At 44.6% G+C, this 22504-nt stretch overlaps 1 protein-coding gene and 1 long non-coding RNA gene across 7 annotated transcripts in view; one reads left to right on the top strand and one right to left on the bottom strand.

Moving 5' to 3' along the window:
- The window catches only part of Dmrtc1b (DMRT-like family C1b), a 34853-nt gene extending 13953 nt beyond the window's left edge, over window positions 1-20900 (top strand). For 2 of the 5 annotated variants that reach the window (XM_039100206.2, XM_039100205.2), the window contains 6 exons: window positions 16756-16913; window positions 17389-17447; window positions 17738-17874; window positions 18699-18759; window positions 18937-19114; window positions 20164-20900. In XM_039100206.2, coding sequence (XP_038956134.1) covers window positions 16756-16913; window positions 17389-17447; window positions 17738-17874; window positions 18699-18759; window positions 18937-19114; window positions 20164-20276 — 706 coding nt within the window. In that variant the 3' untranslated portion in view covers window positions 20277-20900. Of the gene's footprint in view, window positions 1-10628; window positions 11241-12153; window positions 12199-16755; window positions 16914-17388; window positions 17448-17737; window positions 17875-18698; window positions 18760-18936; window positions 19115-20163 lie in introns of those variants that run through there. The other 3 variants (XM_006257140.5, XM_001055549.8, XM_063280449.1) reach the window with 3 other exon arrangements.
- Window positions 10190-10958, bottom strand: Fam236d (family with sequence similarity 236 member D). 2 transcript variants are annotated; one of them, XR_005498128.2, is made up of 3 exons: window positions 10824-10958; window positions 10475-10638; window positions 10190-10333 (listed from the first exon to the last, which is right to left on the bottom strand). It is a non-coding gene; the product is annotated as a family with sequence similarity 236 member D (long non-coding RNA). The 2 variants fall into 2 exon arrangements; XR_010061430.1 differs by having other exon boundaries at window positions 10762-10948.
- Window positions 20901-22504: the final 1604 nt, after the last annotated feature.

Genomic DNA, 22504 nt, shown 5'->3' with positions numbered 1-22504 from the left:
AACCACATACACAGACCGTATGTATACAGTCCTGTGGGCTTGGCCAACAATATTATACAGCCACAATTCAGAAACACACAAATGTTATATACAGAGGATATACATTCCTGTGGCAGGGAGAACAGATTTTATAAAACCACACGACTGAAATGTGCTTAGAAGTTGAGAAACATTGAGAGTAAGGACCTCAGGGCAGCAGACAGAACTTCACCACCTGTTACTCCATGTCTGTGACTCTGTTGCTATCTGAGTTCCTGACTCGTCTTCTTTGGGAAGGAGACCAGAGGAGTAAGTGATCCTCGAGCAAGTAGAGAATTTGTGGCACATGCTAGAGTTGGTGCTTTGAGAGAGGCAGACACTGGCTGGGGTGCTCGCATGGGACACCCCACCACCCATATCATCTATCTAGTGTCTATAGGGGTGCCTCAAGACTCTGGGGAAAGACTGAGCGTCCTTGACCAATAGGACTTATGAAAATGTATTCTGGTGTTGATAAAAGGGCATATTGGGTCTGGGGATACTGTGAGCCCCAGAAATTATCCATGCAAGCCAAAAGCCAGGTGTGGTCACAAATATCTACAATTGCAGGACTCAGAAGGTAGAGGCAGGAAGCCAGAAGCTCAAGTACATAATCGTGATGACTATGCCATCCTGTGTGGGAAACCTTGCCTTGAAACGAAGATAAAGACAGGAAGAAAGAAATAAGGCAGAGGGAGGGAGACCGGTGGATAGAAAGTACAATGTTTCAATCCTTTCCCTAACTCTTCCACATAGGGGTCCAGACCTCAGTCCAATGCTGGGCTGTGAGTATCTGTCTCAATCAGCTGCTACTAGAGCCTCTCAGAAGACAACCATGCTAGGCTTCTGTCTATAAGCACAGCATAGCATCAGTAATATCATCAGGGATTGGTGCCCTCCCGGAGGATAGATCCCAAATTGAGCAGGTCACTGGTTGGTTATTCCTTCAATCTCTGTTCCATTTATATTCCTTCATTTTTTAGACAGGAATATTTTGGAGTCTAAAAATTTGAAGATGGGTTTGTTTCCCCATCCTTCCACTGGGAATCCTGTCTATCTACTGGAGGTGGTCTCTTCAGGTTCCATGTCCACACTATTGAGCATTTCAGCCAAGGTCACCCACATTGAGTTCTGGGATCCTCCCCATCCCAAGTCTCTGGGACTTTCATAAGGCTCCCCAACCTCTCTAACCCCCGTCAACTGCATATTTTCATTCTCCTGGCTCTCTGGAACTCCTTCCTCCTGTCCCTTCGCACCCGGCTTTCTGCCACCTATTTGCCTCTCCCTGCCTGTCTCTCACCCAGCTCCCTTCCTCCCTCTGCCTCGCATGATTATTTTGATCCCTCTTCTAAGTGGGATCAAGCATCCTCAATTGGGCCTTCATTCTTGTTTGACTTCTCAGGGTCTGTGGGTTTTATCATGGGTATTCTGTACTTTCTGTCTAATATCCATTTACCAGTGTATGTATAACCTTCAGGTCATTTGGGATTTGGTTACCTCACTCAGGATGTCATTTTCTCTTTCTATCCACTTGCCAGCAATATTCAAGATGTCTGTGTTTTTAATAGCTGAGTTGCATTCCATTGTGTAGCTGAAACATATTTTCTGTGTCCATACTTCAGTTGAAGGACATCTGGATTGCTTCTACTTTCTGGCCATTGTGAATAAGGCTGCTATGAACACAGTGGAGCAAGTGTCTTTGTGGTAAAGTAAAGCATCTTTTGAGTATGTGCCCAGGAGTGGTATAGCTTGTCCTCAGGTAGAACTATTTCCAGTTTTCCGAGGAACTGTCAGATTGAATTCCAAAGTGGTCGTACCAGCTTGCAATCCCACCAACAATGGAGGAGTGTTTGTCTTGTTTTTGTCCACCGCCTTGGCAGTATGTGTTGTTGCTTGTGGTTTTGATCTCTTACATTCTGATTCGTGTAAGAGGGAATCCATGGGTCACTTGGATTTACATTTCCCTGATGAATAAGGAACTGAAGGGGACGCCAACTCCTTAGGGAGGCCAGTAGTGTCACTCTCCACAACCCCTGGACGCCCCAGAGATTAAGACTCCAATCAAAAAGCAAACACCAGGCTGCTTTGAGGCCCCTGGCACGTTTGTCGCAGAACACTGCCTTGTCTGGCCTCAGTGGGAGAGGATTGCCTAATTCTGTAGAGAGGTGATACCTCAGGAGGGGCGTTGCCCACAACTCCACCTCTCAGAGAGAAAGGGAATTCAGGATTCGGGAAGAATTCTGTGAGGGCTGACCAAGAGGTAGGCACAATTTTGGAAGTATATCAAGAAAATAATCAATTAATAATAAAAAATTAGGAAGCACAATGTGTTAAGCATAGCCAGTCCTTGCCCTGATAATTCTTAGGCCTAGTCATGATACTGCTGGCCTTCACCAAGTGTTAGTTGGGAGCTTTCTGTAGATACAGTGGGTTCAGTTTCGTGATCTGTCTGACTCTGACTTTAACATATCCTAACAGTAGGATCCACCACAGCCAGCCAAGACCTACATCCATTCCACACGGCAGTGAATCTTAAAGATCTGTGTTCCTGTCCCTTTGTGCTAAACAATCAGTCACACTGAATGGAAGCTGACACCACACGTTCTTGAGTTTGCTTATCATGGCGAAGGAAGTGAGATCTATCTACATATCCTTCAATGTTAGGACCCAAACTTTCTGTTGCATGCGGGTGGAGAGCAGCCTCCAGGGAGAGCATTTCTCTGTCTTCATACAGGTACGTCCTGTCTCAGACACAACAGTATGCAGGCTCATTCAGATCTTCCAGAAGTGTCACGTGCATGTGGCATGCAAAAGGAGTTAGTTTCAGGGGTACGAAAAGCCATTCATCTCATTGTGTTTTGAAGGTTGATGTTCTGTTCCCTCTGATGTTTTTATCCCTTTGTCCCTGGCCCTGTTTTTCACAGTCCATTCTGCAGACAAGTCCTTGCTGGCCAAGAACTTGATACATTCTCTGGACTCCTTTGAGCCTTGGGATTCCTCCCTGACTTGCATATCTGTTTCCACTCCTCTCCTCCTTACTCCTCCAAGTCCGTTCTAATCAATAGTTTGTACCCGCACAGTACACCAAGACCCATAATAAACAGGGTTATTGAAAATGGTGTGTATAAATCCTCTAGCTTAAAACTTGGGGAACAAAGAATTTGCACTGTGCGAATTGCAGTTACTAAAACATAACACATTCATGTGTCAGTTGAATATTTCCAGTTTCCAGTTCTATCCTCATGTTGGCGAATTCCGTGAATATACAGAGAGGCTCTTCTTGGTCTCCTGAACATCCATAAGTTCTCCATGTCTAACACCCCAGGTCCACCATGGATCTGTAACCAAACTCCAGGTTTCTCTTCCATGGGTTGGTGGAAGCCAAGAGGTACCACATGGAAACCCACAGGCAGAAACTGTCTCAAAGAGACCCTGTGAATCCTGGACCTGAAAGTCTTCTTCTCCTTGATGTGCTCAACACACCAGTAGGCATTTTGTTTCATAAATGGTGTCTATTCATTTTACACAGAACTGAGTTTCATGCAGACAATATCATGCAAGTATATGAATAACCCACCACAACCACTTCCTCTCACGTTGTTCCCTCCTCACGGATGGCAAGCCCCAAGTTCTTTCTACACTGCTTCTATTCTACTTTGATAGTATCATCTACGTATCTATGATTTTATGTAACTATATAAAACCCGTGATCCTCAGAAGGAAAATACATGCAAGATTTGTTGGCCAGATTGAATTCACTTAAAAATGTACATGGCAATTGCAGAAGAGCAGTGTTACTTACCCACCTGGCTGTGGAGAAATTCATGGCAAACGAATGACTGTCTTAGTGTCAGACCTGAACCTCTGAAATTGCTAGATGCAGATATCACCACAGATGAGGAGTTCCTGTAAAGCCCTGGCCTTCTTTACCAATGAGATCAACAGCAAAGAGCAGCTAATCCACTGACAAGACAGCGTGCAGAATGGGAGAAAATGTTCACTAACTGCATCTGTCAGAAGATCCACATCTAGTGTTGAGTCTTGAAAAAGGCCCCAATCCAGGGGAACTCTCCATGGTACTGGCGTTTGAGCATGCCCTGGCATCGCCTGCAGCAATGTGGGTTAAAAGCTTGCTAGAACATCGTGCTTGTTCCTGAGGTCTTAACACCCGAGACCCATAACATTGGTGTCAGAAGCAGATGCTTGCTTTGTTGTAGCTCTTGTGGAAAGTGTTGTGGATAGTGTAGCTCTTGAACTCATAATGTTCTACCTCAGCATCTGTATCACTGAGGATACAAGCATGGCGCAAGACGGCCAATGCATGGTTCTGATCTGCAGTAGAAGGAGAAAGATTTTTCAGCTGCACGATATGTAACCAACTTTGAAGGAGAGGAATCCTTGATGAACATTGCTCCGAAGATGATCTACACAAGTGTATAGGGCCAGCTAACCAGCTTTACTCTGTGTTTGAGTGTGTGTGTGTTTGTGTGTGTGTGTGTGTGTGTGTGTGTGTGTGTGAGAGAGAGAGAGAGAGAGAGAGAGAGAGAGAGAGAGAGAGAGAGAGAGAGAGATCCAAGTGCTATGCAAGTGCCTGGGCCCATGCCGACTCTTGCCATTGTTAGCTCTGCTCCTCAACTATTTCCTCTCAGCTGTGGATGGACAACACATGCAATATAACCTAAGCCTGGCATTTTGGCACATGCCTGCCATCTCCTTAGAGGAGACTGAGGCTGGAGCAGTGTAAGTTTTAGGATAGCGTGATATCCATCATGAGTTTCATGTCAGTGTCTTAGCTACTTCTGTATTGTTCTGAAGAGACACCATGAGCAAAGCAACTAGCTAAAGAAAGTGGTGTTTGGCTGGGGGTTGTTTACAGACTAAGAAATTGTCATGAAAGTCATGGCCGGAAGCAGAGCAGTAGGCAGATAGACATAGTGCTTAGCAGGCAGGAGACAGCCACGTTGCTGGAGTAGTAGCTGTGAGCTAAGTCTTTGAGAAAGTAAGCATGCAGAGAGGGTGTGAGCCAGTCGCCTGCAATGCTGTGGGCTTTGGAAACCTCAAAGCCACTCCCAGTGACACACATATTAAAACAAGGCCATACCTGCTGGATATAGTGAGAATTTAGGTAAAAAGGAAAAACACTCCCCACTCACAAGGCAATGACCAAGCTAAGCTCTGGAAACTTTCACTGCCAGCTTTCACAGCCCACTGTTGTAAAAACTCCAATCAACTGTCCTTATAACTTTATAAGTGTCTGACTTCCACCACACCCCAAGAGACAAAACATCCCAGAATTGCCCTGAGGATGGGGTGTGCTGGACAGGACCCTGTGTGAGCCTCAAGATGTATGGGGTAGGGGTATCAAGAGATTCACATTGGCCTTGACCATTATTTAGTACCTGCCTCTCCAGGTCCATTCCTCTAACTCAGGTCTTCACTGTAGCCACAAGTGTTGAATGGGTGGAGAGCCATGTCGTCTCAGCTGAGGTGAAAAATTTGTGCCGTCCCTCAGACAACCATTTAGGCAGCACACAATCCTCCAAATGCTAGGTCTCTGTCCTCTAGATACTGTGAATGTTGGTAGGACTTCATGTGGGCATCAAGGTATGATAAATATCAAAAATATAAGGAAGAGACTGAACTCAGTAGCAAAATAAACCCACAGACATCCATGCTTACAAATGGACAAAGGAGCCGGTTGTAGTTGCACATGCCAGTAGCATTTGCTGCAGGAAGCTGAGGCAGGAGGATCACACATGTACAAAGGACCTGATTAGACATTGGTGAAAGGAGATACAAAAGGCCAACAGATATAGACAAAAGTGTTCAGCAATAATCATTAGGGAAACATGAGTGAAATTCAAAGTGAGATGTCGACTCACCTTTGTATTACCATATTGGCAGATTTGGGAATTAGGGTCAACGAGGAGCAAATTCCCCCATTCAGCACAGCAACTATTGAAGAAAACACCATGCACATATCTCAAAACATTAAAATGTGAACCACTTTGCATTCTAGCTGCACCCAGATTGGTGGTGTGTCCAAAGGAAATACCATTAATCATTGCAAGACTTTCTGCATTCCCATGCCGGGGGAAGAATCACCACCAACACCTGTTTTAGCGATATAAGCTCAATGTCTGTTAGAGGACAAATAGATCACCAGTATAGTTGGATCTGAGTGTGGGGAGGCAAATCCTCCAATTTCAGGCACCTTGGAGGCTGATTCAGAGGGAGGAAGGCTTGCATGTGCTAGAGAGTGAGTGTAAGTACAACGTGCTGAAACGTAGTAGATAACATCAAATTTCTTCCTACTGTAAAGATGGGCTAGGATATAGCCAAGCAGGACAATGCTTACTTACCATGTGAAAAGTCTAATGTACAAACCACAGCGTCTTTAAAAAATACCCTTTCTCAGACACAGAGTCATATGTGCACACACACACAAAACACCATTTAGCTAGCAATAGAGAGAAATACCGGCAGGGCTTTCAGTTGGCTGTTGTTCACTAACATGGGTGAAGTAGGACTAAGGTGCACCGAGACTTAAAAAAGAAGGATGGGGGCTGGGGATTTAGCTCAGTGGTAGAGCGCTTACCTAGGAAGCGCAAGGCCCTGGGTTCAGTCCCCAGCTCCAAAAAAAAAAAAAAAAGAACCCCCCCAAAAAAACAAAAACAAAAACAAAAACAAAAAAAGAAGGATGTGTTTCCTGCTTTCTCAGAGGTAAAGTGAGAGGCCAGTGGTTGCCATCGTCTGGGAGGTACAGGTGGCCAATGGGAAGAGGCCCGTTGACAGACACACACTTATTTTTTGTATAAGAATATAATGTAGACTTCGGTGCTCATGGTTAAGAGTATTCATAGCTGAAGATTGTATAGGTGCTGTATATGCTCTATGAAGTACGTAATAAATAGGCTGTGTTAGCTGTTTGTAACTTTTAAAACACATCGAAATTGTCTACTATTTGGTTCCATTATGATACAACATTGCAAGTTTAAATCTGTATCAAACACTTACATTCAGCATATATTTAAGACTTCCCTGTGCCCTTGAAACCAGCAAGGTAGAAATCCTGAGTGTTTTCACCACAAAGGAATAATGGTTACTCTGGGCGACGACTGATGTGCTTTTTAGCTTGATGGTAGTCATTTCACAATGTTTCATATACTTTTAAATCCTAATTGCATACAATTTTTATTTTGAGCTTTGTTTTGAGAACGCTGGGGTGAACACATGCATACAGCTATGAGATCCCAGGGTTAAAACTCCACATGCTCTGGGCCTGAGAAGAGCCAACACTTACACTGGACCGTGTCCTGGGTCCTGGCTTAGAACAAACGTTTAATTGGTGAGTGTACAAGAATCACTTGTGAGAGCCCAGGGTGACTGACGAAAGTATCTTCTCCTGTGAAGTTGCGACTCTGTAGCTGTGTACAGAGCAGGAGGCAAGAGACAGGCTTGTCAGCACCTAGAGCAGTCGTTCTCAACCTTCCAAATGCAGTGATACCCCAACAAAATATTATTTCATTGTCACTTCAGAACTTAAGTTTCTACTGTTGTGAGTCGTAGTAAAAATATCTGATGTTCAGGATATCAATATGCAACCCCCATGGGGGTTGAGAACCAATGGCTGAGAACCATTGTCCTAGAAGGACTTGGATAGGTGATTGGAGCAAGGGTGAGATCAGTGGCAGAGGTACATCATTTGGGAGACGAAAATGTCCTGATATTGCTGAATGACACCAGTGAGTGTCTTGTGGTCAGTGGGGAGATTGTACTTCTGTGGCCATCGTAAACTTGAGTCTAGTGAGTGCTGGGCAGAGGGGTATGGAATGGGAGGAGGAGCATTTGCGAGGGCTCCTCATAGTTCAATCCAGCTGCGTTTGTCCTACCTGAGTCCTAGTGTCTCTACTGAGTCCAACCACATTTCACAAAATATTTCAATAGACATCCAGTGTTTAATCTCTCTCTCTCTCTCTCTCTCTCTCTCTCTCTCTCTCTCTCTCTCTCTCACACACACACACACACACACACACACACAGAGGAAGACAGTCACTCACATGAACACGCATAGGTTTATAAAGTAAGATCGCATAAACACTGGGCAGACTAACTGTGTGCTGGGAATTGAAAATTCTATGCTTCTTTTGGGATGGTGGACCTCAGGTTCAACTATGACTTGATACGTTATGGTATAGTGCTCAACCTCCCAACTGAGGTTGGACTGATTTAGTTACCTTTTGGCAACGTGACATAAGCTAGGGTCATCTGGCAGGAGGAAAGCTCAGTTGGGGAAATCTTTGTGTCAGACTGGCATGCAAATGTTCTTGATTAACCAGTGATGGTGGAAAGCCCAGTCTACTGGGGCAGGGCTGTCCCTAGGCCAGTGGCCTTATGTTATGTAAGAAAATAGGCTGAACAAGCCAGGAAAACTAGGCAGTAATCAGCCTTGCTCTATAAACTCTGCTTCAGTTCCTGCCTTGAGTTCCTGTCTTCCTCGGTCACTTAAGAGTAGGACCCTAAATTGTGGGATGAAACAGGCCCTTTCCTACCCAGATAGCTTTAGGTCCATGGTGTTATTCACAACAATAGGAAACCAGCTATCATAGGGCCCGAGTGAGTAGACTGATGACTGTTGGGGACAGATGATGCTCAGAGCATCAAATGTGCCATAGACAGAATGTATCTAAGTCACTGGGATGAACAAAGTGGTAATGACCAGCCTTCACTGTGGATCTGACTGTATTGTGAATCAACTGGGAGACATAACTCCGCATATGTCTGTGAAGATATTTCTGGAACCACTGTCCTGAGGAGAGGTGGACGGTTTATGAGTGTGGACCATGTCCTTACATGGACTGTGTTTCAGGGTTCAATAAAAGGGGAAATAGAAATCCCAGTGTCCCCTGCTCAATGAGGTTCATTTTTCCCAGTTGTGAAAACTGGGAAAGTTTCCTGCTCCTGCCACAGTGAATTCTGCTTACACACTCTCCTCCAGGATGAATTGTACCTTCTTAAAATAATTATTTATTTCAAGTATATGAAATGCTGCAGATGTCCTCAGACAAACTAGAAGAGGGCTCTGAGCCCTTTTTACAGATGGTTGTGAGCACCAGATGGTTGGTGGGATTGAAATTAGGACCTCTAATAGCAGTTAGTGCTCTTAACCCCTGAGCCATCTCTCCTGCCCCAGGTGTGTACCTTTCACTCAGTGAGCCGAGATACAGACTTTGTGAGTTATTTTTGAAAGCAATGACGTTTGTGAGCAAATGGGCTTTGGGACTAGTTGGCTAGTCCCCTCCCTCTGCATTTCGCCCTGGCTGTTCTACAGGAATTGAAAACAAGGGTTTGGGATTTGAAAACCTGCTCTCTGCTCATACACCACCTCTGAGAGGGTCCTCCCTCTCCCAGGAAGAAAGGAGGAGGGTCAGCTGGCCTCAGCCAAGCATATTTTAATTCACTAGTTTCAAGTGTACCGGAGACTATGTTCTTTAAAGGGGGAAACCTTTTTCGGTGTTTCTATAGGCCGTTTATGTTCTCTTACAGGGAAAATACACTCCATAGTTCAGTAAAACTGCCTGCTTTTACCTCAGGGTAAAAAGAGCAGCTGTGCTCTCTCCTCCCTTCCAGCTTTGCCCTGAGGAAACTCTGTTGCTGTAACTTCCAAGGTCACCAGGAAGTGAAGAAACCGTCATTATGTGGAGAGCAGCCTTGCTTAGTTGGAGGCAAGGTTACCTCTTGTGGGGGTCTCTGGTCTTGAGGAGCTGTGATTGGGGGGGATACTGTTTGTGAGCATGATTTTTAAAGCCCCTTAAGTGTCTCTGTAGATTCTTTATGTGTGTGTGTGCCCCACACCCTTCACAACCACTGCTCAAGATATTCAGCTATGAAGCTTTCTTAGAGGACAAGGGTCCTTGCTGTATGGCAGGCTCTGGGAAGAGCTGCCATCTGTGAGGAAACACACTCGAGTGAAGACTGCATTGTAACAAATGCCCCTGCCCAGAGCAAGCATCATTGATTCAAGGAGGGAACACGATCGCTTTGGGGGTAGGTAGAATGATTCTATCTCTCCCCTCTCAGATATTCCCACCCGCATCACCGAAACATCATCCCCAACACTTCTTAAGTTGATGTGAGTACGGAATGTGAAAGAAGTTTCACAAAGCCAAAGAACATTGCCAGCATTTATTTCAACATCACGGGACAGGATTCTTCGGAGACTAGGGACCTGAGGTGCCGAAGGTCTTAATCACTGTGCATGGGTCCCTGTCTAGGACTCCCGTGGTCTCAGCCTCGGCTTGATCGGTGTACTCTCCTGAGGAGAAAACAGAGGTAGACGCTTATTAGGCCTGCTGGAACTGAGAAGAGGACTCAGAATCTGTGTAGGGGAGAGCATGGGAGACAGCCTGGCAAGCTGCGAGTGGAGAGAGAGGCAAGGGCTGACTGGGGTCCTCACCTGAAGAACTTGGACACACGTGCCAGGGCTCTCTGGAAGTGGCCCCTCCAGGTCCTTCGCGGAGGAGCAGGCTCCCTGGTCCCTCTTGGGCTGTTGGATGAGTTCTCCATGGTGTGAGCATAGACCACACCATCCTGGGAGAAGTGTATTGGGTTTCTCCCAATCTGAAAGTTAGAGTTAAGGTGGCACTCAGTCCCAACATGGCTGCTGTCCACAACCACATATGGGTACTGTGTTGTGCTTCCGCACAGCTGTTGGAGATGTGGAGGAAGGGGAAGTGGGGCTACCTGTCCTGTTCAGACCCCAGCCCCCATTGAGGGTCTTCCAGCCCACATACTATGAGATGTACCGACTCAGGAGGTGGAAAGAAGGGGCCGAAGATCATGCTTTCAACAGCCTGTCTGATGGCTCCAGGGACACCTCACTGCAGGATTTCTCCTCAGGGATCTGCTGAGCTACCCTCTACGCTGGGTGTGGAATGTCTGGCCTGCCCCCTGTGTAGCTCAAACCCGCCCTCTTCATAGCCCAAACCCCGCCTTCTTCATAGCTCTCAGCTCCTCTCATTGCCTGGTTCCTCCCTCTTTCAGCCTAGAACACTGTGCTCAACCAGTGGATACATTTCTGGTGTGTGGCCTGTGTCCTAAATCCCTCCCCTCCGAACTTTCTTGTTACTTGTCTGCCTTTCCTTCTTCACTCTGGTCAGCTCAGCAGCCTGAACACACGTTCCACTGGCTGAACTGAAAATGCAGAGGCCTTCGGGTTCACGGTGAGTGGTCCTTCTGTGGGGTGCTCTTGAGGCCTGTTTATGGTCTCCTCCTCTAATTAGGACTATGATGTTTCTCATGGCTCTCAGGATGTTCTTTGTCCAAATGCTTTCTAAAAGCCTGGAGTTTGTGCTGGGCATGGCGCCCTGAGGCCTGAGGGACTAGTCTCTAGCCTTCCTCCCTGAGGGGATTGCAACCTATAGGTTGCGTACATAATTGCTCCCATGTGACTCCTTCTGGTGGAAGGTGGGGGTGGTGGATATATTTTGGGGCCTGAGAGGTTTCTACAATGGGCAGGGCAGTCGTCATGATCCAGACAAAGGTTTTTAAAGTTAGCAGTTTAAACGTAAATCTATGACTCCATTTGAGTTACCTCCTTTTGAGCCATGGGAACGATTGAGGTCTATTTGCTTTTTAAAAAAATTTTCTTTGGGGGCATCTCCTTATCTCAGAGGTTTTGCAGTGTTGTTTGTGGTATTCCTTTGAATTCACTGATGTGTATGTTCAGTCCCATGGTGACTCCATGCTGTGGCGCTTACCACCATATTGTATACTAATTGTTTATTTCTGGAGTTCACTCCTCCATCTTTGTTCCTCCTCCAAATGTCGTCAGCCATTTTGGGTCCTACACATTGCCATAGAACTTTGAGCGATAACTTTTATTTTGTTAATGATTTCAGAGAGGGACAGTCCTGACCTTTTGATGAGCTTCATACTTTCTCTTATTTTAATTTTTCTCAGCCAGATTTTAACAGTTTTCTCTCATTGAGTCTTTCAGTGATTAGGCCAACATTCCCATCAGATACGTCGTCTATTTTACTGTTATGGAACATGTGGTTAAAAATTCTGTTTTCATTTGTTCATTTCTACTTTATTGACCTAGAGTTGGTTTTGTCCTACTATCATATTTTCCAGCTTTGCTAAAATCATTTGTGACCACCAGGACATGACTCTTCTAAAGTATGTAAAACATTATTAAAAATTAATCTTTCCAAATTTCATGCATATATTTTATCACATTATTTCCCACTCCAATTCCCCCCAGATTCCCCTTCTCGAATATAGTATTTTAATTTGTCATTTTCAATCTCTATGCCTTTATTTACATTTTGTGTTGTTGATCCAGCTACAGTATAAAATATAGTGCTGTATACATATGGCGAGAATCTGGAGATATATTTAGCCACATTTCTAAGGTATTGACAGGAACATCCTGTCTTTCTATTATCATGTGTTTTCTGTCACACATACAACCTACATCATATATCAAAAAAAGTGAGAGTATTTCAGAGAAGAAGGGAATGTAAACTGTTTAAAAGAAGGGTAACAGAAAAATAGCAACAAATTTCATATGTTTTGTTCATGTGGAATCAACTTTCAAGTGTAAATGTGTTTAAGCGTGTATATGACATGAAAGTACAAAGGGGACCATTTTATTCGAAGAAAGAGGACTGGATGGAGAGGGATCAACAGCATAATAGGGATGAGTAGGAGCAATGTAAAATAGTATTTCTTTGTGAAAATGGCATAATACTCATCATTTTATATGTTAACTAGAAATAAATTGGCAGTGAAATCATAGTAATTGAAAAGAATTAGCTTGTCAGTATCAAGCATTTGCAGCAGACTTTCTTTTTTGGCAGGTATACATTATTGAATTGAGAATATTCCCTTATATTCCCAAATTATCACACTTTTTTGTATTTGATTTTTATAGTCTGTGGAATTTTTATGTTATTAAATTGCCTTCTGTCTCACATCTTACTAACTACTCTTCTTCTTTTATCCCATTAGGACAGTAAAATTCATTCATGGGCTTCTTCTCCCCTCCCCTCCCTCTCCTCCCCCCTCCCTCCCCTCTCTCCCTCCCCTCCCTCCCTTCTCTCCCTCCCCTCCCCCCTCTCCTCTCCTTCCCCTCCCCTCTCCTTCTCCTGTCCCTTCCCCTCCCCTTCCTCTTCCTTTCCCCTCCCCTCTCCCTCCCCTTCCTTTCCCCTCCCCTTCCCCTCCTCTCCCCTCCCCTCCTGTTCCTTTCCTTCCTTTCCCTTCCTCTCCCCTCCCCTCCCCTGCCCATCTTCCTCCTTCTTTTTCCTCTCTCTCTGTCTCTCTGTCTCTCTCTGTACCCCCACTCCCCCTCTCTCTCTCTAGGTTCTTACTGTGTGCTATCCTGGAGCTCACAGTACAGCCCAGTCTGGCCTGGCCTCCAACCTATGCAGATCCTCTTGCTGCAGCTCCCTGAGTGCTAATATTACAGGAATGTACCACCAGGCCAGCTTCATTTGTGGTATTCAAATGTTAAAATAGGGGCTAGAGTGATGGCTCAGAAGTAATGAACTCTTACAGGGGATCAGAGTTCATTAACTAGAACTCCCATGGTGGCTCTTAACTCCCTGCAACTGCAGTTCCAGGGAATATGATGCCTTCCTCTGACCTCTGCAGGCTCCAGGCATGGGGTACACATACATACATTCTTATTGCACATGCATACACTCATATATACAAACAAACAAACAAACAAATCTAAGAAAAATATAAAGGTAAAATGGCCTTGCACTCCTAGACTAAACTATGTTACGAATATTTTTCACATACTGATTCAAACCGCTAAAATTTCATGAGGGAGGTTTGTGTTATGTTCATGAGTAATGGTGGTTTATAACATTTCTTGTGCTTTTTAAATACCTGATGTTTTATTGATTATTTGAAAATTTCATCCAATATATGTTGATCATATTTACCCCCAACTTTTATCCTTAACTCCTTCAGACCCACCCCTAGCTCCCCATCTCCCAACATTCCTACCTTTCCAACTTCTTGTCTTTTTTGTTGTTGTTAGATTTACTATTTATGTACATGGATGTGGAGCTTTATGCATGTGTGTGCTGATGCCCATGAAGGCCAGAAAAGTATGTTGGATCTCCTGCACTGTAGTTACAGGTTATGAACTTCCTATTGTGAATGCTGGGATTTGAACTTGGGTCCTCTGCAAAAGCAGCACATGCTGTTAACTGCTGATTTTTATCTCTAGTATTATTTAAAAAAATACTGTTGATTCCAATTTGTGGTCTCCATATACTTCTGGGTATAGGGCCATTTACTGGATCATGGTGAACCTATGAGTAGTCACACCCTCAAGCATTGGACAAAGGTCAGGGATCTCTATGGAAGAGTTAGGCAAAGGATTGAAGGAAGTGAAGGAGATGTCATCCCCATAGGAAGACCAACAGTGTCAGCTAACCTGGACCCCCAGTAGCTCCCAGAGACTAAGACAAAAAACAAAGAGCAGACATGGGCAAATTTAAAGGGCAAGTGGTACCATGTCCATTTAGTAAAATAATCATAGTAGATTCACCTCTGGGACCTTTGAGCTCCCTAATCATAGGTTCTTGGACATTTTCAGTCCTTAAATCCAACTGGAAAGCAATTATTTCCATACCATTTTTTCACTATTGTACTCAGGGACATCTCTTTCCATGGTGATCATTGCAGTTCACAGGGTACACAGCTGGGTAAGAATGTTGACAACATGTTCCTTTCAGAAACTTGCTTAGTACCTTTCAGTACTAGCAGAGAGTAAGCTTCCAGGGCAGCTTCCTATCTCACTACGAGTGTTGTGGGCTTTCTATATCCTCATCATGACTTTAGGTGGATATCAAACTCAGGTTCTCAGGTTTGTACAGCAAGCATTTGTATCTGATGAGCAATCTCCAGGGCCCAAATGTAAAGAATTAAATCTATATTAAAATTTCTTTGACTACTACTAGTAGTATCATCAGCAAGTAGTGTGCGTGTGTGTGTGTGTGTGTGTGTGTGTGTGTGTGTGTGTTGTGTACATACAAGGGTGCACATACACCAGAGCATGCATGTGGAGGCCAATGGACAACTTTCAGGAGTGAGTTCTTTATTAAACTTGGGATTCAGGTTTACTCAACAACCACTTTTATCCATTGAGCTATCTTGCTGGCCTCCCTTTCCATAATATGTTAATTCCATAAAATGAATTGAGAAGTTTTATTTCCTGAAAAAAAGTAGTGCACTACTGGAGGAAGTGATATCTGCTACTTCCTGGCAAAGGAGAGAAAAATTAGTCCACTGAGGAAGTGTTTATTGTTTCTAACAAGGCCCAGTATTTCATAGAGTTTCAACAACAACAAAATCTGTTAGCCTGAAGAAGGCTTGAAATGAAAGAAGGGTTGTGGGGACAGTAATAACTGAGCAATGTCTGGAAATGTGGGAGAAGAATACATTGTTTTTGAAACAGAGTTTCATATTTCATTAGTTTATAGTCCCCACAACAGTGTACAAATGCTCCAGTTTTTCCTTGTGTTGCTCAAGACTTATTGAGAACTTTTTAGAGAGGAGCTACCTTAGTGGAATGAAGTAGAACCTCATTATGGCTTTGATTTCACCACTGATGATGATTGTGCATCTTTTCACTTTGTCATTTATATGCTTGGGAGAAATGTCTATTTCTGTCTTTGCTTACATTTTATGTAGGTTTTTGTACTGTTAAATTATATAATTCACAATATATTGTATATAATATACAATATACAATATATATTACATATATTGAGATACTGAATCCAAAGTGATCTTAAACTCTGAATCCTCTTGCCTCAGCTTCTTGAGTTCTTGAGTACTGGGATCAATGGCTTCGGTTATCACCTCTGATTCAGAAGAATGATATGAGTTTTTGTTATGAGAAGGAAGAGAGTAGTCAGTATAAAGGGGGAATCAAGGAAACAATCAAGATTAAGATTAAGACTGAGAGCAACCTTAATGGAAAGTTAAAAGAAACATGGAATTTATGAAACTACAGACTGAGAGCATGGGTCATAATATCCCATGGTGGAAGTAAATGAATACAGGCCCAAAGGAAGACAATTAATAATGTGACAGAATGGAGTATAGTTACTGTTGAAGATTCAGGACTATTTATGCATGAAAGTGAATTGTGAGGAATGAAGGTAAGCAGGAAAACTCATTATCATGTTGGGCTTCGGTGGGTCTGTGAAGAGTTTTCCACACTTGGAAATTCTGGAAAGCAGACTATGTAATTAAGAAAATCTAGATCAAAGTTGAGGAAGCAATAGAAAAAGAAGGGAGTGAAAACTTATTTCAACAGTGAGCAGAGTGGAGAGAACAATTCTAGTCATTGAAAATGTAGTTTTCGATGGGCAGAGTAAGTATCTGGAGGATAGGGGGTCCAGGTGCTATTTGACCTCCACTCCAGACCCCAAAGCCATGGAACACAGACGTACCTGATGTACCCAGCTGCCATTCTGACTCCACGTACAACCATAGGCATGAGGTCAGAGCTTCCCGGGGGAGCTTGAATTTGGCTCGAGAAGACATATAGGTCACTCTGACTATTTCTACAGCCACTGCATCACTATCCAAATCTGGGATCAAAAACATCTCTGCCTCTTTCAGGCCCACAAATGTCAGTGGTGCACCTTCTTGTGAGTATCATGTCTGGCACATGACTCATCTTGAGTCTTAAATCCTTCACTTCAGGGAACAGCATGGGCTCTTGCCTGCTGGGAGTGCCCCAAAGAAGGAGCAGGGTACACGACTGAAGAGGTCCCTGGATCAAGGAGTGATACAGAATATGGCCGTTCCACCTAAATTTCACAAGCATGCCAAGAGGTTGGCTGTTGAAGCAGAAAAACGCAGTGAGTGTCTTTGACTGGGGAAGGAACACAAGTTTAGGAGGAGGCAGCACGCGTAATTCTGTCAGCAACCCTGTTTTGAAATTGTAGTGTGACAGTTGGTAGTCATGCCTCTTATTAATATTAGGAATTAGACACTTTGAAGAAATGTCTGTTTAACTCCTTATGTTTTCACGGAGGTAGATTTTTGTTGCTGAGTCAGTAAGTTTGTTGTTTTGGGGACACTATGTTGCTAGTTAACCCAAAGTGTTCTCATACAAGTGATCCTTCTGCATAGACTCCCTAGTGGCCATTCACTAGAAAAAGAAAGTTATCTCAGAGCTGGGAAAGATACATAATGTGACAAAGCCTCCAGGATGTGACTGGAATAGTTGGAATGATGAGGACAGTGATGTTCGTCATTATGATACACTCATGCTTCACATTTGGAATGGTGGGGACAATGAAGTTCATCTAAGCTATACCTGGTGTTTTGCAGATGGGAAGGAGAGCAGTGTGCGCAAGCATGAGGCCAGGCCCCACAAAACCCCACGGGAGGTAAGGAGACTCTGTTGCTTACGGGGCGTGCTTCCAGAAGCTACTCGCCAGTCCCCCTGCATTATGTCCTAATAACATGCATTCCATCACTAAATCTACCATGACCTCCCATGCGACCTTAGGTGTAACATCTTCCTGCATTTCAGTATGAAAGGTAAGCCTCCCCGATCTTCAAGGTCTTCAAGTTCTGACATCCTGGGTTGCTGTACTCATCCTTCAACACGCCCATCTCTCCTCTGGTCATGCTTGGTCTGATACCCAAATTTCTACTGCTGTCTCTACTTCTGCAGGGAAGTTCTCATGGCACTCTGATGAGCAACAAGCCACGCGAACATGCCATTCTGTCCTATACTCCAGTGACTTGGCAGCAGCAATCTGTGATTTCTTTTCCTGCTGAGCAGCACCATTCCTTTGTCAGGCCCAAAAGGTGAGTTGAATGAGGATGAAGAGCCAGAAAGGTCTCATAGTATTCCATGCTCAACACTGCAGTTGATGCCATGGAAGGCGAAAGAAGAAAGAGGACAAGGAAGAAGAAAAGCAGTGGGTGAAGGAGGCAGCACCTCGGAAGGAGAAGTGAAGGGAGGGACACTCTCAGCCTTGACAAGTTCTAATCTTGAGAGTTTGGGTCACTGATGTCATTTACTGAAGAATATGGTCTCTAGTAGTCATTCTGGGCAACCAGTATACATTTATGACACTGACAACAGGGTTAGAAGAAGGCCTACCACACAGTAAACCTCCACTAGGCTTGGACTCTTACTCCGTAGTACAATAGATGGATATGGGAGACAATTCTATTGGGAGGTGAGGTCATGATGGACATGGGCCATAGAGGCCCAGAGGAAGGCTGAAAGCCAGCAGAGAGAACTTCCTAGAGAAACTCCTGGCTTGTCCTTCATGACCAGTGAAGACTGGGTAAAATGGAAGCAAGAGTCAGTCCCTGAACAAGGAGGGTACTCACACCTTTCCAGATGCTTTGAAGATTAGAGCATAGTCACTTTGAAGCCTTCATCTTCTTCAAGGTAGCTCTGGGAGGAAAGATGAGGTATGAATTAGTGTCTCGAGAAAAATAGAAAAGTTTTAAAAGGAAACAGGCTAAGAGGGTCCCAAGGTGAAAAACACCAACATTTTCAAAGCCATTCAGATGTGTCCAGCCAGATTTCCAAACCCCTGGTCCTCCAAGTGTTCTGGTAGGAGCTGTCCACCAGAGAGAGGGTTTAATCCCCTGGCCTCTCGTCTCCTTGTTTCCAGATACTCAAGTGTGATCGTGCAAAACCGTGCCATCTCTGGGCCTCTTCTACTGCAGCCACAGGTCCTGGCAAAGTAGTGGGGTCCAGGTCCCCTGGAGGGAATGAGCTTAGTGGATGGGAAGAGTAGAAGCCATGGGGGGTGTCGCTGGGAGGAGCTGGGCACTTAGAGGGGGCGCTTGTGCTGGTGGGAGGAGGTGTGGTTGCCCAGCTGTCATCCTCTAATGTCATTTCCTTTGCAGGTCCCTAATGTCAACAAGCAGGATTCTGTTGCTGCTGCCTTAGAGTGGCAGAGGAAGCTGGAGGCTGCTGAGGCTCTGTTGGCTCTGAGGGACACTCCTCTGCCTCCTCCTAACTTTGCCTCTCTACAACCGCTTGGCAACATGCCAAATAGCTATCTTCCTGAACATGGACCACAAGGTGGAGAGAGTTGGGAAGTTGGAGGGGTTGTGGTAATGTAGTTGGACCTGGGACCTTTGAGTTTGAACTGTCTTCTCTCTGACACTTTAGTTCCTCAGTCTGTCTTAGGAGATGGTATTCCAGGGGCTGCTCAGTGGACCTTAAGTTAGCAACTGTTGCTCAACAGCAAATGGCCAGTGCCTAAATTCAACAAAAAACACACAAAAAACAAAACAAAAAACCAAAAACAACAAAACTGACACCCTACCACCATCACCATCACAACAACAACTAAGAAGCCAGGTAGACTAAGGCTCCCAAAGTGGCCAGGTCTTATCTGAGTTCAAGAGCATATTAAATAGAGGGAATAGACTTAGGCATGTGACTCCCAGCCCAGGTCAGCATTCCCTGTTCACTAAAGACTGAAGAGGCCTGGGAGGTCATGCACAGGAAGGAATGATCTGAAAGGGAACGAGGGCGTGGGGATGGATGACCTCAGAGCATTTTGATGTATAGATATGGAGGCTGCGTGCCTTCCAGTCATGAGCTCAGAGGAGAGAGAATTCCATAGCTGTGGAGGCTGGGAAGGAAGGCCGAGCCCTGATGACAAAACCAAACCAAACCAAAGCAAACCAGATCAAACCAGACCAAAGCAGAACAAACCAAACAACAAGGAAGAACAACCTGATGAAGGGCGTTAGTGGGGACCACTGTGGGTGGTCGAAACACTAAAATGAAGAGCAATGAGGGAAAATTGACTCTCTGCTTCTCACAGAGGTCTGGGAGAAATGGTGATGGACACTAGGCCAGAAAATCTAGGGGAGGAGTGTGAGGAGGGGCAGAACGTCCCTTACCCAGTGAGGATCCTATCTACAGACCCCAGATTTGACAAAGTGGTATTTTGGTGACTGTGACGGAAAAATGGTGGAGCCCAGATCAGAGATAAGGGGACGTGTCTGTTCCCAGATGCAGGGACAAACCTTAGGTTGGGTGCGTCACCAAAGTGGGAGGGTCTGCCGGGTGACGACACATATGTGATTTGGCTCTGGCCTCTCCTTTTGTGTTTTCAGGTTCTGATGGAGAGAAGGGGCTGCAGCCTCGTAGCCGCCACCTACCACGCTCAAGGGCTGCCAACTCCGTCTCTCTTACTGGAAGTCTGGAGTGCATGTCCTTCTTCACCTAAGAGACCAGAGGGGGAGGTCTCACTACAGCACTGCCTATTTAGTATCTTGTTTCATCTAAAGGAACAAGTGTTTTTAAATATTTTTATTTTTTGCAATGAGATCTCACACAGCGAGCCTGGACTTGGATTCAGTACACAGCTGACGATGATTTTGAACTCCTGATTTTTTTCTCCACCTCCCAAGTGCTCAGATTATAGGCATGTTTTACCATGCCTGGCTTTCTAAAAATTATCATTAAGTTTTCAGGAGTTTTGTAAGCTTCCAGACCCTTTTATGGTATAGGGCATTTACTTGAGTAAGGTTTGAGGTTGCACATCTCTCTCTCTCTCTCTCTCTCTCTCTCTCTCTCTCTCTCTCTCTCTCTCTCTCTCTCTCTCTCTCTGTTATTCCTTTGGAATAATTGCATTCTGTGGCTCGTAGAGAAAAAAAAACAGTATTGTGTGCTCTAATGTGACCAATCACTGGGATTCCGAGTGGGCTCGGATGCCAGCATTTTCATTTGTCCTGTGATTGTTCACTCGCTGGCACACCATGTAATCATTCATGTGGAATCACGAAGACTTTCCAATGTGTCCAGGCATGTGTAGAGGGGCAAATAATAAACATGTGCTGTAGGCTCTGAACAATGTGAGTCGTTTTTTAAAACACCATAAGACAAATATCAAGGAGGGTTGTGACCTCCACCAAGTATGCAAGTAGACAAGTCATTTATTATTTAATTAACTATTGAATGAAACTTCCAACGTCCATGCAGCAGGCATCGGGTAGAAGGCTTTCGCAAAAGCGCCCTTTATTTGTTTCCCAGGGTAACGCACAGAAAGATTGACAGGAACGTTTTAAAGCCAGACTATTCCAGGTCTTCTGTTAATGTTCCAAGCAGGTGAACTGCGGGCCCCACCAGGCAGACAGCCAACGAACTGGCCACAGCTCGATGTAGACATTTTAGTGTCCTTTTACTTCTGTCCTTTCTTCACTGCCTCGTTAAAAAAATCAGGATCTCACTGTGGAGTTCCAGCTGACCATGAGATCACTCTGTACCTCAGGCTCACCTCCAAGGATCTTACCATGATCTTTCTGACTCAGCCTCTCATGGCTAAGATTGCAGACATGATTTACCCTGTCTGGCTTGCTGCTTGTATTTGTGATGACACGTGTTTGAAGGTGACGCTATCCAACACCACAATTCCTTTATTTTCTGAGGCTCTGAGAAGTCAGGCTTCTTACATTCCCTGTCTGCTGGCCGAGAAGCCAGCCTGTGAAATAACCGAGGATTTGGAGAATTAAGCTGGGCTGACGTCCATCACATACCTTCTTTCTTCCTTTCATTCCAAAGTTTGTGATCCTCCAGTGACAGACGAATGTGTCCCCATGCGCCTGCAGTGGTATGACGTCAAAGCCACGCCTTGTTTCCACAGTTAAGTGAAAGGGGAAATGTATTTTGGTAGAAGAACATAGCATAAGAAGAGGAGGGAAGACAGAAGGAGTAACACAATAGACATTTGGGGAAAGTAAGAGACTGATGTCCCTGGACCCTTTGATTTTTTCGAGGCCTGGTGTCCTTGTATCAGAGGTCTTCAGATCTGACAATCTCCCGTCCAAGGGTTTCATAATGAGTCTCTATCTGGAATATTTTAGTTCTCTTTGCATCCCTGTGTAAATTTTCAGTGTTAAACTTTTGGGTATGTCTCCCCTTGTCGTGTCCGGTCAGAGTTCACAGGTTTAAAACCTCACGTCTGTTCTGTTTTGACCCTCATACGTTTTTGACTCTCATACGTTACATGGCGTCCATGGTTAGGTCTGACCATATCCATCATTTCAGAGCATCATTAGAGTGTTTTGATTTGAACAGTAAGTGTTGAGGTAAAACCATCTCTGCTGTCATACAGGCCGAACACAAGCTTTCTAGGGGAAAGGGAGTTCAAGGCGGTAAATTCTCTATGCCCCTCACTTGCTGAATTTACAGTTCCAGCCAATGAACTCCCAAGCTGAGAGATGTTTTTAAATTCAGACTGCCAGAGTAACTACTATATAAACATGAATAATAGTGAGAGGTTGAAAATAAATAGGGATTGATGAATTTTGACTACACGTTTCTTAATTTACGGTATAGCGGACACGGCGGTGATCTTATATAATTTAGATTATAGTGATTGCCTGCGTGTCGGAATGACACTCGAGCGACTTAAAGGTTATCAATTGACTGTTGTGGTCCAGGAAGAGCCTATCC

This window comes from Rattus norvegicus, chromosome X (assembly GCF_036323735.1).
Source record: "Rattus norvegicus strain BN/NHsdMcwi chromosome X, GRCr8, whole genome shotgun sequence".
NCBI classification, from domain to species: Eukaryota; Metazoa; Chordata; class Mammalia; order Rodentia; family Muridae; genus Rattus; species Rattus norvegicus.
The sequence above is the reverse complement of the archived record's forward strand: the minus strand, read 5'-3'. Positions and strand labels throughout refer to the sequence as shown.